The 15,486-nt window shown below is 36.6% G+C and overlaps 3 protein-coding genes across 7 annotated transcripts in view; 2 read left to right on the forward strand and 1 right to left on the reverse strand.

The window, feature by feature from the left end:
* LOC108691421 (centrosome-associated zinc finger protein CP190) overlaps nt 1-3,885 on the forward strand; it is a 5,161-nt gene extending 1,276 nt beyond the window's left edge. For 2 of the 3 annotated variants that reach the window (XM_018199172.1, XM_018199173.1), the window contains exons 2-5: nt 172-372; nt 488-627; nt 906-1,166; nt 1,242-3,273. In XM_018199172.1, coding sequence (XP_018054661.1) covers nt 205-372; nt 488-627; nt 906-1,166; nt 1,242-3,273 — 2,601 coding nt within the window. In that variant the 5' untranslated portion in view covers nt 172-204. Of the gene's footprint in view, nt 1-171; nt 373-487; nt 628-905; nt 1,167-1,241 lie in introns of all 3 variants that reach the window. The other variant, XM_018199171.1, reaches the window with a different exon arrangement.
* Nucleotides 3,886-6,225: 2,340 nt separating this feature from the next.
* On the forward strand, nt 6,226-7,723 carry LOC108691374 (zinc finger CCHC-type and RNA-binding motif-containing protein 1-like). The gene is made up of 4 exons (XM_018199080.1): nt 6,226-6,561; nt 6,644-6,755; nt 7,158-7,496; nt 7,604-7,723. Exons 1-4 carry the CDS (start codon nt 6,449-6,451, stop codon nt 7,721-7,723), a joined length of 684 nt encoding a protein of 227 aa, XP_018054569.1. The 5' UTR covers nt 6,226-6,448.
* Nucleotides 7,724-8,458: 735 nt separating this feature from the next.
* The window catches only part of LOC108691418 (myotubularin-related protein 13), a 9,454-nt gene continuing 2,426 nt past the window's right edge, over nt 8,459-15,486 (reverse strand). For all 3 annotated transcript variants that reach the window (XM_018199166.1, XM_018199164.1, XM_018199165.1), the window contains 8 exons: nt 15,191-15,432; nt 10,810-15,119; nt 10,586-10,733; nt 10,041-10,186; nt 9,741-9,967; nt 9,414-9,620; nt 9,239-9,321; nt 8,459-9,001 (listed from right to left, as the gene is read on the reverse strand). In XM_018199166.1, coding sequence (XP_018054655.1) covers nt 8,909-9,001; nt 9,239-9,321; nt 9,414-9,620; nt 9,741-9,967; nt 10,041-10,186; nt 10,586-10,733; nt 10,810-15,119; nt 15,191-15,432 — 5,456 coding nt within the window. In that variant the 3' untranslated portion in view covers nt 8,459-8,908. The remainder of the gene's footprint in view (nt 9,002-9,238; nt 9,322-9,413; nt 9,621-9,740; nt 9,968-10,040; nt 10,187-10,585; nt 10,734-10,809; nt 15,120-15,190; nt 15,433-15,486) is intronic.

The following is a 15,486-nucleotide window of genomic DNA, read 5'->3' on the forward strand; positions in this document are numbered from 1 at the left end:
ATTTTTAAAATTAAATATTTTTTTATTAAAACTTACTTTTTCTAATTTAGAGTTCATGTGGCATTTTATCTTCTGGAAAAGATCCAGAAAATAGAATGATTCATTGAACATTTTAAATACATTTAACTTTTTGTTTGTAATATAATTTATATATATTATATTTTCAATTAGGTATTTATACTTTTATCAAATATACTCTAAAAAATGGAGCCAGGAGTAATTCAAGAGAAGCCATTGCCTGCACGAGGCTTAAAACAAGTAAAAGTGGATAATTGGGGATCATTTTTTCTTCAACGACTTCAGACTCTTTACTTGGAGGAACAATTTCTTGATCTTAAAATTAAATTTCCTACAAGTAATATTACTGTACAGGTATAAATAATCTAACGCTTATATTATTGGTATAAAATAATGATATAAAAAAACAATTTGGGATATATATTTTTTTTAATATTATCAATAGTATTATTAATTCAAATTTCTTCAGGCCCATCGACTTGTAGTAACAACATGTACAGACTATTTTATGCAACTTGAAGAACAGCAGAAAGAAAAAGATGAAAATTTTAATGGTGTAATTATTATGCCTTCAGATATGCCTTATGAATGTGTTAAATCTATTATAAGGTATGTTTTAATATTTATTGTTTTGATATATTAAATATCGATTTCTGAAATTACAATTCCTAGATCACAATTCATCTCGTCCCTTTTCACTTACAACCTTTAATATTCCAATTTCTCATAAAGTCGAGATATAAATGAAACAGGAATCAAGTTCAAACTCCAGACCCACTATCTACAAATTAATTACTTTTACACACAGATATTCTTATTTATGTTTTAATATTCACCATAACATTTTTGTCATTTATTTAATTAATTAATTACATATTCATATACAGTTTTATGTATACTGGACAATTGGAATATTGGACATCAGAGCAACATGCTTTGTATCGTACAGCGCAAAAGATGAATATGACAGTCCTAACAAAGTTGCTCGACGCTCAATTTAACACAAGCAAAATGCAAGATGATGTAGCAAAAACACCTTCGCGTCCAGTTATAGCTGTCACAAAACCTTCAACTCCAATTGCAAAAACAATTACCAGCTCTACCAGTTCGGCATCAAACATATCTGGGCAAATATTGCCAGGTAGAAAGTATGTATTCCATAAGTAATATTACAAACATTACTTAATTTTGTGATAAAATGTCAATAATCTTTATTTTTAAAGGCTTCCCATATGGAAAAGAAAACTGGATGAATCTCCACCTGCACCAGCGAATTATGAAGTACGAACATTCCACAGTACATCTTCAACACATAAAGAGGCAACTCCTGGCCCATCCAGATTTGATCTTCCAGAAGCAGATGATATTACTTTGGGAGTATTTTCTTCATTCGATGATATTACATATAATACAAAACCTATTGTTCAAGCATGCAATGCATATAAAAAAGACAACTCTCTTAAAGGTTCGCCTGACAGAGATAGTAAAAACGATTCAACTGAAGATGAGGATGAAGATAATCAAGAAAGCGAAAAGAACTTGAGAGACACAAATTCAGATGATGATTGGAATATATCGAAGAATTATGAGAGATCTGAAGAAGGCCCATCTAAACGAGTGCGTTTTGATTTAGAGGAAAAGGAAAATGTAGAAAAGCCTAAATCGAATCATCCGAATGCCGATGATTCTATCAATAATCACGCAAAGATTATCAGAGAAGTATTAAAAAAATATCCCCATTTAGTAAAGAATAATAAAAATATTCGCTTGAAAATCATGCAGAAAGAAACAAAATCCTCCGAAAGTAATACTGCGTGCAAAACAAAAATATCTTATGTGGTTTTAAAATCCGATCATCTATTGGCCACTAATAATGATGAAAATAATGATTCCAAGTGTAACGGCAGTCTCGATGCCGAGACAGGTCCCTGGAAATGTAACAAATGCGATTTGGATGAAGAATATACTAATTATTATATGTACAGAAGACACATGCAAGATGTGCACGAGGAGAAATTTGATCCGAGGGTTTGCGAGCATTGCGGTTATAAGGCAACAAAGCGCAACATTCTGATGTATCATCTTTATACCAAGCACAACGTACCACCACCGAAGAGCATGAGCTTTCCGAAATGTCATGCCTGTTCATACATTGCCTTGTCAGAAACTCTGCTGGTGCGTCATCAGATAAACCATAATCATCGGCCTGCTGCGACCCGACATCACGCTTTACCTTCAGAGGATATTCAATGCAGTCAATGCAATCAGTCATTCAAAAGTATCACTGAACTTACTACTCATGAATTGAACAGTGGACATGGAGGTATAACAGATGGTAAAGAGAAGGGTCATCGTTGTCCATACTGTATTAAAGTGTTTGTGCGTTTGACAAACTTGCAAGTACATCTGGATTGTGCGCATAAAGAATTGCAGAGAGACTCCATCGAGTCTCCTCCGTCCGCACCTCCATTAGAACCATCATCTGAAGCGGAAGCTCTCAGCCACGTCGCCAGTGGTATAGCTGCTTCTCTCGGTGTCGGAGATACGGAGACAGAGACTGCTGCAGAAACACAGGAAGAAGAAGAAACCATAGAGATTGTAAAAACTAATGGTAATCAGTACATTGTACCAGATGTGTTGGATGATATGGAACATAACATCAGTTACAGTACACATGAAATAGATGGCCAGCACATGATTATGTTAGTTAATAATGACGAAAACTATCAGCATGATGAGAACAATCATCATCAGCAACCGCAACAGTTAGATATTGCCGATAATGAACAAATAGTAATGCAAGGCACAGATGATGGTATGATTGTATACATTCATGGTGCTGATGAGGCCGATTCTCGATCCTATGAAAGTTATCAAGCCGCCGAAGTCACACAGGAGACAGAAGAAATAGTAGAGGAGGTTGTCGAGGAAGTCGAAGAGGTAGTAATGGAGGAAGAGGAGGTACAGGAAGAAGAGGAGATGCCTCAACACATGTTGGAGGATTGTGCTGATAATCAAGTGGAAGAAGTAATACAATATGTTGAAGAGCAGACAGAGATAGTAGAATACGACGAAGAACAATGTAGCGAACAGAGCAATAGTATGGATGAGCAACAAGAATCTGTCATGATTATCGAGGAGGAACATGTCGAGGGCGAAGAAGACATGGAAGAGACTACTGATAAACAACATAAAAAAATACAAAGTTTTACTACCGAGTGGGATGAAGATAGCGCGGGATTAACAGAATCATGAATACTGTAGTATTGGATTTTTTTATTTGCTTGTGTAATATGTTATTAACTTTAATCATAATTGTTTAATTTTAAAGCGACGCTTTAATGGAGATTTTGATTTTATATTTTACTTTAGATGCTTTTCAACAGAGATACGGATGACAATGTAACAGTAAATGATGATTATATCCTTGTCATTTGTCAACTTAAATAAAACTGAAATGCTTACAGAGTGTCTCTTGCTGAAAGGCATCATTTATCTATATAATAATGTAATGTTTGTTGATAATGAACAGTTATGCAACAGGCGCAATACAGCCATACCGATTTTACCACACATATATTTAGCAGTAAGCCCACAAAATAATCAAATTACATTTAGCGACAGGCAGGAGTGGTATTATTGAAGATTATTGTATGAGCTTGTAATACGTGAATTCTATCGTTGCACCGACACATAGATTATTTTGTTTTAATATATATTGAAATATATATATTTTACAACGCGAAAAAGTGTAAAATCTCGATTATGAGATTATTATACAACGGTAGCACTTCTAAGAGCCTGAGATAAGAATCTGTAATCTTTAAACTTGCGATTTTTTTTTAAATATAAATATGTTCATATATGTATATGTAGCTTATTAATATAATCTAAATTAGGAGCCATTTCGACCAATTCCGCGATTAACTTTAATCGATAATTAACTCGATCGGCAAAATCATATCTCTAATATATAGTTCATTCTTAATGTTTTTTCAGTATATATTAAAGCCTGTTCTTCTGCTTTTTGTTTCGTGTTTCTTACCTTTTGTTATTTTTTATATATTGTCTTTTTGCTTCTTATTCGGTTTTTTGTTTTATATTGCTCAAGATAAAAGTTAATAAACTTCGAAAGAAACAAGAAATACGTAACAAAATACAATTGTTGATAAAATGCAAAAGAAAAAAAAGTTACAAAAGGTAAAAAACAAGAAACAAAGAACACACATTATAGAATAGGCTTAAAGGTATAGTTCTATTAATTAATTTGATAATTTTTTTCGTACTAATACAATAATTAAGTTAATCGGAGTGGGTCGAAATGGCCTTAATTTATAAATTTATCTCATGAGAATACGCGCATTAGATATGTTAAAAATATATTGGTGACCAATTACGTAGTTTTTTAAATACTATTCTGCAGAATGAAAATATATCACGTTTAAAAGAAATCTTGAGAACGAAAAAATAATGTTCCTTCCAAATACCGCCTGTAATCTTTTATACCGCAATCGATAATAAATAGTGATTTTTACAATTAAGAGGCGAAAGCTATAATGAAAATAAAATTCTTAGATTATAAATGCATAATGTTTTATGTTTTGAATTGTGCACAATTATATGGAAAAGTATAAATAAATAAATGCAATATATATTATACTTAAATACTCATATCGCAAGTATGAAATCGACGTTTTGTCCAAGTTCGCAATATTTTTTAGTGCATTTTGTTTCATGCATAATATATACGCATGATGCACTACTACTAAGATAAATTATGTATTATGTGTATTTTACGTGAAAACGAAATGCACCCTAAAATGTTTATTTTTTATCGCTGAATTAAAATTTCAAATATACTTATTTCCCTTTAAGTACAAAGAATGTATAGGTATATATTGGGTTGTTCAAAAAGTCATTGCGTTTTTTTCATTTCAGATGTGTTTATTTAATATACGTAATGAACATTAATCAATGATATATTGGCCGTTTTGTTCGATGACCTTCTGCCATCTTCCGGGCAACTTCATAATACCACGTTCATAAAACTTCCCATCCTTCTCTGCGAGAAACTTGTCTAGGTGCTGTTTGATGAGGTCTTCAGAAGCAAACGTTTTACCATTCAAGGAGTTTTGTAAGGAGCGAAAGAGATGGAAGTCTGATGGTGCAAGGTCTGGACTATACGGTGGATGTGGTAACACATCCCAACCATGTTGCAACAATTTTTGCCGAGTGACCAAACTTGTGTGTGGTCTCGCATTGGCATGGTGAAACACCACACCTTTACGATTGATTAGCTCGGGACGTTTCTGTGCGATGGCATCACTTAATTTCTGCAACTGCTCACAGTAGATATCGGAATTAATCGTTTTGTTCTTTGGAAGTAGCTCATAGAAGACTGGTCCCTTCCAATCCCACCACATTGACAGCATTACTTTCTTTTGATGGATCTCTGCCTTTGCTTGCTTTTCCGGTGCTTCACCTTGCCTACTCCAACTTCTTTTTCGGCTGACATTGTTATAAACAATCCATTTTTCGTCACCCGTGATCATACGCTTCAAGAACGGATCGTTTTCTTCGCGTTTGATGAGTTGATCGCAGACGCTCATGCGATTCGTCAGATGAATTTCTTTCAACTCATGCGGTACCCAAACATCGAGCTTCTTTACGAAGCCCAGCGATTTCAAATGGCCATGAACACTTCCAACGGACACTTTTAGAGCAATAGCAAGCTCCCGAACCGTTGAATGCTTATTTGCTTGCACCAATGCTTTCATTTCATCGTCGTCAATTTTAGAAGGCCTGCCGGAGCGATGAGCATCTTTGACTGAAAAATCACCATCACGGAATCGGGCGAACCAATTCTGGCACTGGCGTTCTTTGACGACATTTCTGCCGTAAACTCGACGCAACTTTTCCCTTGCTTCAGTTGCTTTCTTCCCTTTTTTGAAGTAATAAAACAGAATATGGCGAATATGCTCTTCAAAATTCTCCATGTTCGAACCACAATTACAAGCACAAAACTCAACCGAATCGCGTCAACTTTTTTTTTGGTTTTTAGGTTGAATGTCAGCACAAAACGCGCGTAAACATTTGACATTCATGTCACGCTCGCATACAAATAAACGTGGATAACGCCATCTATTGGAAAAAATGACTTTTTGAACAATCCAATATTAGGGGCTGCGGCTGCGTTCCATTGCAAGATTTGCAACGCAGTCGGAACGCTAATTCAGACTGTAAAAGCAGACCTTTTATCTCATCCTAACCTGAATTCGAAGCTTCTAGTTATTTTTTAATATGGATATCCGTGGAATGCTTCTCGAAGAAATATTTGTAAGTTTAATATTCATAAAAGAGTCAATAAATTCGTAATCAAATATGGTGGCTTTGTTGTAATCTTTATAAAGTAAAACAAATTTGCGAAAATATGAATGGTCGTATCGCCCCGAGCAAATCGACAGTTTATGTGTCAAATTTGCCGTATTCATTCACCAACAATGACATACATCAGCTGCTGGAAAGTTATGGCAAAATTGTTAAGTGAGTTATAATTATTTTTATTTAAATTTATCGCGTCAAGTCTACACATATACCATATTAATATTACGTCGTTTATTCACAGAGTAACGATAATGAAAGATAAAATAACACGTCGTAGTCGCGGCGTTGCTTTTGTCCAATTTCTTAGGATAGACGAAGCCGTATCTTGTGCGAAACGTCTCAATAACACAAAGGTAAATAAATTTTAATTTCTTTATTTTTCTGATTGATTGACTTCATATCGATGATGTTTAAACCATCATATCACTTTGCATAATAATTTGATCGCTCATTTTTTTCTGTGGCAGTATATTTTCATAACTCATTGTAAAGGAATATATAATCAGCTTTATAATAAATTAAATAATTTTTCTATTTTCTATTTAAACAAACCTAAAATAAAAAATTAAAAAATTCCAATGTGAAACATTTAATTTACATAGAATGTTCTAGTAAGGAATTGAAGTTAATTCATAATCTATGCCTTTTCTTAATTTCAGAAAGAGAAGACATGATGAGACCACAATTTTTAATAAAATTAATACATATTTTTTATGTATTATTAACATCCTCTTCCTTTTTTTCTTGATCGTTAGGTATATGGTCGCACTGTAAAAAGTTCAATAGCAATTGACAATGGTCGCAGCACTGAATTCCTACGTCGTAGGGATTATCCCGACAAATCGCGGTGCTATGAATGTGGACAGGAAGGACATTTGTCATATCGCTGCAACAACAATGCACTTGGTCCTAGGGTAGAACCAAAAAAGAAAATTAGGATGCGAAAGAGAAAATTAGGATACCAAAGAACTTGTAATACAAGTTATTTTGATAGTGACAGTGCTAGTGATGAAGCAACAAAAAAACATCATTTCGATGATGTTAATATTACAGAAGAAGAACCAGAAACGCTAAGTGCCGTTATTGCACTTGAGGTATAATCACCATTTTTTAATTAAAATTTGAAGAGAGAAAAATGAACAAGTTAAAGTTTTTATAGATTAAAAATTATAATTTTTACTCAAGTTATTTTATATTTCAGCAAAGACGGACAGAAATGGAATGTAGAAAAACAGATGGATACGATAGAAAAGAGACTGTACCAAAGAAACGCTATAAAAAGAATAATTATTTCAGTGATGAAGAGGATTTTAGCGAATAATACGTATATGATATGAAATAATATCTTGAAGATATTATATATTGATAAATGTATATAAATATAAATATAAATAGTATCGTTTTTGTTTCCCAAGTACAAAGTACTTTTCAAGCTATAATAAAAAATACTCCAAATGTATTCTTAATTTAATTTTACTGTTAGCATGGCAGGAATATTAATCAAATATTTTTAACATATTTAGAAATTTTGTTTTTCTCATATAAGCTTTGAACTTAACACTTTTAACAAACAAACAAAATCGCAACCTATCAAGTAATAATATTAATTACAATAGCATTTGATACAATTATACACACACACACACACACACACATATATATATATATATACATGTTTATATGTATATATGTATGTATATATGTATGTATATATGTATGTATACATACACATACAGAATGTCCCAAGTTAATCAAATTTTCATTTGTTTTGTAAAAAGGAGAAAAAATAAAAAAATCTTTTAATTTAAAAAATATTGATCTTAGTAAAAATTAAACTTATTTGGCTGCTCTCATTTTAAATATTACTAATCTTGATAATGCAACAAAAATTAAATTCTGTAAAAAGATTTATTTAAAGATTAGTGTATGTTTATTTGTGTCAAAAAATAAACATATAGTTTGCGATTAGTAATCGTTTATTTTTAATAATTTATAATCAGCGTTTTATTAAGGAAAAATTGATCTCAATTTGTTTAAAGAACTTACAGAAACTATCTTGAGACAAGCTGTATATATTTCAGTGGACATACACAATTTATTATATATGAGATATATCCGGTTTTGTATAATCCATTATAATTTAATATTAGAAAATATTAAACAAAATAAAAAAAAATTTAGGCGCGACATATAAAGTAACGATCTTTCATCTTCCAGCTGAATGAATAAACAAATTTAATATAACGACATAATCATAAAAATGTACAGTATATTCACATACTAATCCTATATTGAGGATATGAATGTATCACATTTAATTTATGATACTATTTTTCAGTCCAACGAGTTTGCATTTTAAAATACTTAAAGCAAGATTACTGTAGTCTATGACGCATACAATTAGACTATACAAGATTATGTAACAAAATTAAAATCTGTGTTTTCTTGTCTATGTCAGTCACATCCAGAATTTGAAATTAGTACTATAATCAAGCGATGTGCCACATTATTGTAAACACGCTTGAACTTTTTCGATCCATTCTTGCGCCGTCGTTGCATCAGCAGCGCAGAAGTTGTATGTTCGTCTGTTTGTACGAAGCTATAAAGAAAATGATTTTATCATGTTTGTAATATATGGCAAAAAAATTATATTTCAACAATATCATATAAAAATGAATTAGTTTACAAAATTGAAAAAAGTTAAAGATCATGGAAATTTGTGTCTCAATTTGTGTTTCAATACTTGAAATTATTAATGTTGAAAAGTTAATACATTTTTTATAAAACATTTTATTGAAATTATGTATGTTTTTCTATTAAAGTAAAATATACTCACATCAAAGAAGGATTTATCATCCGTTTTCTTTGGTGGTCCGGGCATCGGCGCAGCTGGAGTGACAGACACTACCTCAGCCAAATCTGTATACAAATATGTGATTTTGTAATACATATCTTGCTTATTTTCAAACTTTTAGCAATACTTCATTTTTTTTTTAGTTTAATTATTATACCTATATATCCTTTACAGTGCGAGTCTTCCACTGCGTCATAATATCTCAGTTGATGCTTTATAGAATCTAGTACGAACCATCTTTGTTTCCAGCCCTTTAATAGAGCTCCCCGTTTATAAAGGTAGCCCTCGTGCGTTCTATTTTCCGCTACATTACTCGAGAATTGTTCATAATATTGCTGGGAAGAAGTTTGTATAGTTGTTACACCTACAAGAAAAAACTCATATAAAATAGCGAAAGTTTGAAAATTATAAAGTTGCTGCTATGAAGATTTATGTGAGAAACGCTTAATTAATATCTGTTCAGATTAATGAAATCAACGCATACTAGAGTTTACACTTCCGTTATCGCCACCGCTTCTCGTAAGTGTGTGAGTTTGGAGATTATCCGTCACAGCCTTATATTTTGTGCAATTCTTTGGCACAGTATCCGCGCATTTGTCATGACACACGTGACCGCAATCGATGCATCTTAATCCAGCTTTCACAGGACCCCATAACACGCCAGAACACGCATCGCAATGAGTCGGTGTAGCGGAATCTAATCGTTCGAACCTTTGGCAAACGTTTGCATTAATGATATGTTTAACTAATTTAAGCAAATTGTGTAAATCGACATTAATGATACCTGTGTGGATGTGCATACACAGAACCTTCGTTTCCGGTAGTGCTTCCACCAGCAAGTTTGCCGCGTAATAATAGTTCTAAAGTAGAGCGTTTATGAATCAATCGACCGTGGTACCGTACAAGTGCCGTGCTGAATGACGCGTGCCGCTAGAAACAAAGAAAATTAATCACGAATGCAGGCTTTACAACAGTAATACTGAATTTGATATTCAAGCTGTAACACAAAGTCTCGAGGTATTATTAATACACCGCTATAAATTCAATAAATATTTCATATATATTTTTTTTTATCATTGCAAAGGTTGATATAAAATAATAATAGTAAAATGTATTATCAATCTGCTTTTTAACAATTATTTAACAGGATTTATTGATAATTGATAAATGAATTTTCATATACCTTTTATTCATAATGCTTCAACAAAGTCTAATAAAGATTATATAATAGTATACATAATTATATATATTTTGTTTTTTTGCGATACTTGCAAAACTACTTTGGCAAGAATAAAGAATTTCTTGTACGAATATTCCGTCGCGACTTACAGCAAGAGAATCGGTGTTGGGTAATTCGAGTTTATCCCAGAGTACTTTCCATTTTTGCGGTAAATGTCCCAATTCGGTTTCCAATTTGTGAATTTCTTCTAAAAGATGCGAAAACTGATCGGGCACCATTGTGTTGACTCCGTCATATCTATGAAAAAGATTGTGATTTGTAACTTGATAATTTCTTTGAGAGCGTTAAATGTGACATTTGAAGTAATAATCACCCCTGAGTGACTACTTTACGATTGCTCTTAACCACGCCATCCGCAGCCTCGGCCTCTTCCTCCTGCTGGGAGTCCTGTTGCAGCACTTCCAGATCGTATGCCGGACCGTGTGCCAGTTCTTCTTCCAAGTAAAACTGCCAGATGTCCAGACTCGGTAGATGGGACACTGGTCGCAGAATAGGATTCTCTGTGTTCGGTGTGTACATAAAATTATAAAACAACGGACATCTCGCATGTTGCTTCTCTATGTAATCGAATATACTCTGCCCGAGATTGCAGCCAAGTGTTTGTTTGTTTGTTCCCGCTAGTCTACCGCCAGGATAAATCGTATCATCATCGCTACCAGTATCCACGCCCTTGTGATGACTCGTTAAAGAACCTCTTTTATCTTCGATGGCAGTGATACCGCATTCTACTCTGTCAAATTCGCAGTCCAACAGAAATGTACGAAAGCGGCAGGACACCGAATGATAAGCTAAGAACTTTAAATAGTATTCGTTGAATTCAAAAGCCAGAGGAAATTGTTTCTGTATCTGATGCACTATGTCCAGAAACTGTAGAAACGTAGGCGTGAAGTTTGTCGTTTGCGAATTCGCAGCGAGATTGCTCCTGTGACCGAATCTGTGCCCGAATCCGAGCCACTCCTTTTCGATTAAGGTTCTAAAGCCGTCGATTGTTCGATAATGTGGATCGAGACACACCTGCGCTATGGAGCAAACGGTGGTTGTTGTGTCCCAACCATCTTCCAAACAAACAGCTACTGACGAGCCCTGCATATCCATTAAGTCTATGACTGCTCCTGCTAGTTGCATCAGGCTCTGCAGTTGCTGCAACCACTCCGAACTCTCGATGAGTCTGTAGAAACTCTGATCGGGTTCTACATTAGGCGAACTAGGCACGCACGCTCGCATCAGCTTCTTAAATGCAGCTTTCGTATGCCTCACATCATAATATTCTACCGGAATAAAATCCGTCTTGGGGGTAGATTCTGCTTTCACACCTTTCATATGCGCCTTTTCACCTAGAATGTAGAGAGCGGCGCGTTGAAATGTGTGAACACATTCCGTACCACTATCAGAATCCGCTGAATGTCTGACAGTTCCGCGCTGGTGATGAACTGAAGTTAAGGAAGCTTGAGAATTGTGTCGTTTATCCTTCAGGGAACCCCATCGACCGAAATTCTTGGGACCTTTGCCGCCCGATGAACTGAGAGTGCCTAGGGGTTTGTTGAATGGATTGCGGCGCGATTGTTCAGGCGTAGCGTTACGATCTTCTGCTGCTAGTAATAGAGAGTCTATACTTAGAGAACTATCCGACATTCCCCAAGCGGAACCTTGCCGCAGTACGGAAAGCGGTGTCACAGCAACAAGTGCCATCATATATTTCTCCTGCTCCAGAGAGGAAGTGGTCTCTGAGGATGTTGTCTTTAGATTACTGCCGGAGGTCGGATGGGCTTTCAGCATGCCCATTACGCCTTTCCCATGATAACCCGCGCCTCTAATTAGCAATGCTTTTGTTCGCGGATGTCTCCAGGTGATGACTGGCATTCTACTGTGACGATGAAGTCTACAGAATCGTCGAATGCTTTCGTCTGACACGGAAGTTGGCACAATCAGAAGTGCAGGATAGCTTCGACAAATCATGTAGGCGCAGTTCACCGAAGTCAATCGGAAGGGTTCATTACGACGATTGTTATGTGGTCCGTTTGAATAGAGACCCAATCGGTACCAGTCTCTGACGTAGCTACGCTCAGATAAACGTTCGAGAGTCTTGGCATCAGTCGGTGGTTGTGTCACCACGCCAGGTATCTCGAAATCGTCTACGCTGAGATCGTCATCGTGGCTAAGCTCGTTGCTGTCGGTCATCGGTAAACTCATTCGGCCAGGCGATGTCATATACTTGTTGTTGCTATTGATGAGATTCATATTCGGCAGAACATACTTTTGCCGCTTGGACGATTGTTTCGGCTTAAAACCTGCCTTTCGCGCGGTTTTCAATAGCGTTTTTTTCGCAAAACCTTTTAGAGTAGCATTTTTTTCCTTGCCCTTGTGATGCGCTGTTTGTGTAACCAAGACTTGACCATTAAACGCAAAATGATGGAAGATGTGCGGCGGATATCTAGCTTTGTGAACTAATTTCCTCAGAGTGTCGATATTCTCCGGTGTAACCTCCTCGTCAAAGGCCAATTTTATCAACTGGAACGTACAAGAACGTAATTGCAAGCCTTCTTGAAGGCATTGATCCAAGTGCGCCAAATGTTGCACAGCGACACGCTTCTCCTTAGTCAAAGACGTCACAGGAAAAGCACGGACGACTAATTGTTCGCAGGCAAACGGATCACAAGGTATACCCTTGAACACTATTCTATAATTCGTAAGAAAGATTGCACCTTCGGCTGGCAAGAGAGGCGGTATCTTGGGTAATCCTGAGGAACTCTCCTCCCTACCATCCGGCAGCAGATAAACACGCAAGCCGTCCATTATCACTTCCTCACCAGGCAACATGTTCGGTGTCAGGATCTTCGGTTTTTGTATCGGCGGCAGTCTCTTACTTTCCCTGTGGACTGCCTCGAGCGTCTCGATGTGCATGTGAACAACACCTGGAACCATTTGATGTAGACAACGTACATGTTCGGCGCTAACGCCGCCCTCGGTACACACGCGATCGACGAATCGCGAGACCATCCGAATGACAGCACTGCCGGTTTCACCTGGATCAGTCTCTTCAAATCCTGATTCGGCGTCACCGCTGTCGCTCGCCACGCTATTCGTGATACTATTACTGGCGCGTTCCTCATCGTAGATGTGATCCTGACGATGCGTTTTCGAACCAATGTCTAACGGCACTAATAAATAGACCATTCTGTTGGCGTAATGAATAGCCTGGCTGTACATAGTACTCTCTTCACTATTCACAAGTTCTTTCTGCTTCTCGAGATCGATGGACTGCCAGATACGCATCTGATCCGCAGCTATCTCTAACGCCGAGGGTTCCTGAACTTGATAGATGGAATATCGGTCACGATATGGAAACTCTTTACCATCCCGTGGACTGATAGGACTTAGAATACCGTCGTTTATGAGCCTAGGCGGCGAATTATCACCTGGCAGATATAAACGTTTGATGTCTTTCTGCACATCTAAATAGAAAGCGTCTTCCCAAAACTGTTGATTCTGCCATACCGGGTGCTCCTGGATGCAGGTGTATGCGAATTGAATTACGCCGGTGCATAACTTCCTGCAAAACGCGGTGGCGAGCGGCAGTAGTGCAGCGGCGACTCCGTGCTCATCCATTGACGAATCGTCTTGCAGCGCGCAATTCATCAGACGTACCACTAGATCGAATTGCTGATGCTCCAACATAGCCTTGTTTCCGACTACATGCTGCGACAGCTCCATGCAAAGTGCTAATCGAGCAGCTTTGCTCTTTAAAGCTCGCAAGACAGCTGGAAACGTCTTGCGAGCATCCGAAATCTTATTTTCGAATATACAGTTGATGCAATTGCGTAATACTTCTAATCTACGAGCTGAATTGCTAACTAGGTGTCTAGTGTCATGAACAAATGAAATGTGCGGACCTATAGGCACGATGCGAGGTTGAATCGGCCGCAAGGATGATAATCTGACTTTAAGATTATTCTTCGCAAGACCTTCATCGATGATCGCTTGAACCTGCTCTGGATTGATACGTGGCAAGAGAGGCTGGTGAATCCTCGCAAACGCGCCCTCGGGTGGCTTCAGGATTTTCTGTACGTACGGTTGAGGATTCGGATTTTCGTTCAAATATAACTGTTGAGCTAGTTCTTGGATATGTGTCAAAATGACTCGATGATCCTGCGTTTCCTGCTTCAGCTGATCACTCAAATTACTGTATAATTCATCCCACACATCGCAAGGTCTCCACGGTGGACCTCTTTCTGCGATAAAAGATGTAAAAAACATACAATCCAGAACTCTCGTGGTGAAATCGCAGTCGGTTAAACCTCTCTCTCCTAGAAACGCGGCTTTGTGAAAAGTGATAACAGGTTTCGGGTGTATTCGTATCAACGTCAGACAGCTACGGTATCCTTGCAACAATTGAGCAAAGGTTCTCATAAATACCGCCCTGAGTTCTTTATCGAGCATAGGAGAATGTGGAGCCCTGGTAGCAAGTGGAGGAAATGCGTAATCCGCGCATGCCAATTCTGGCTGTAACACTAGGGATAACGCATCTTGCGTCTGCGAGAGTAATGGTTCCGGTAGTAAAGCAAGCGAAACACCATCCGGAACTGTCAACGAACCTCCATCCAGATCGGCGACTATTACATCCATCTGTAAAAATCGTAATAAGCATTTGAATTAAAATAATTTTTCGAAATTATACATATAAAAATTAATCTTACAAGTTCAGCAACTTCGTGTTTTAACGAACTGTGTACACCCATAATAAATGGTGTTGGAGTGCTGAGTATTTCAACTAAAGCCGCTGGCAAAAGAGGAATGTAAACATGTGAATATCTGAATGGATACATCAATGCTGTCAGGGCACGACACCCTTCGGTCAATCGAGAATAACTGGCAGAATGGAAAAGTATCTTATGCTCTGTCATAACTGCACAAAATAATACTAACACATTGCGAATACCTAGAAATAATTATGTGTCAGATAATTACATATAATATATATATATATATATGT

This window comes from Atta colombica, unplaced genomic scaffold (assembly GCF_001594045.1).
Source record: "Atta colombica isolate Treedump-2 unplaced genomic scaffold, Acol1.0 scaffold46, whole genome shotgun sequence".
NCBI classification, from domain to species: Eukaryota; Metazoa; Arthropoda; class Insecta; order Hymenoptera; family Formicidae; genus Atta; species Atta colombica.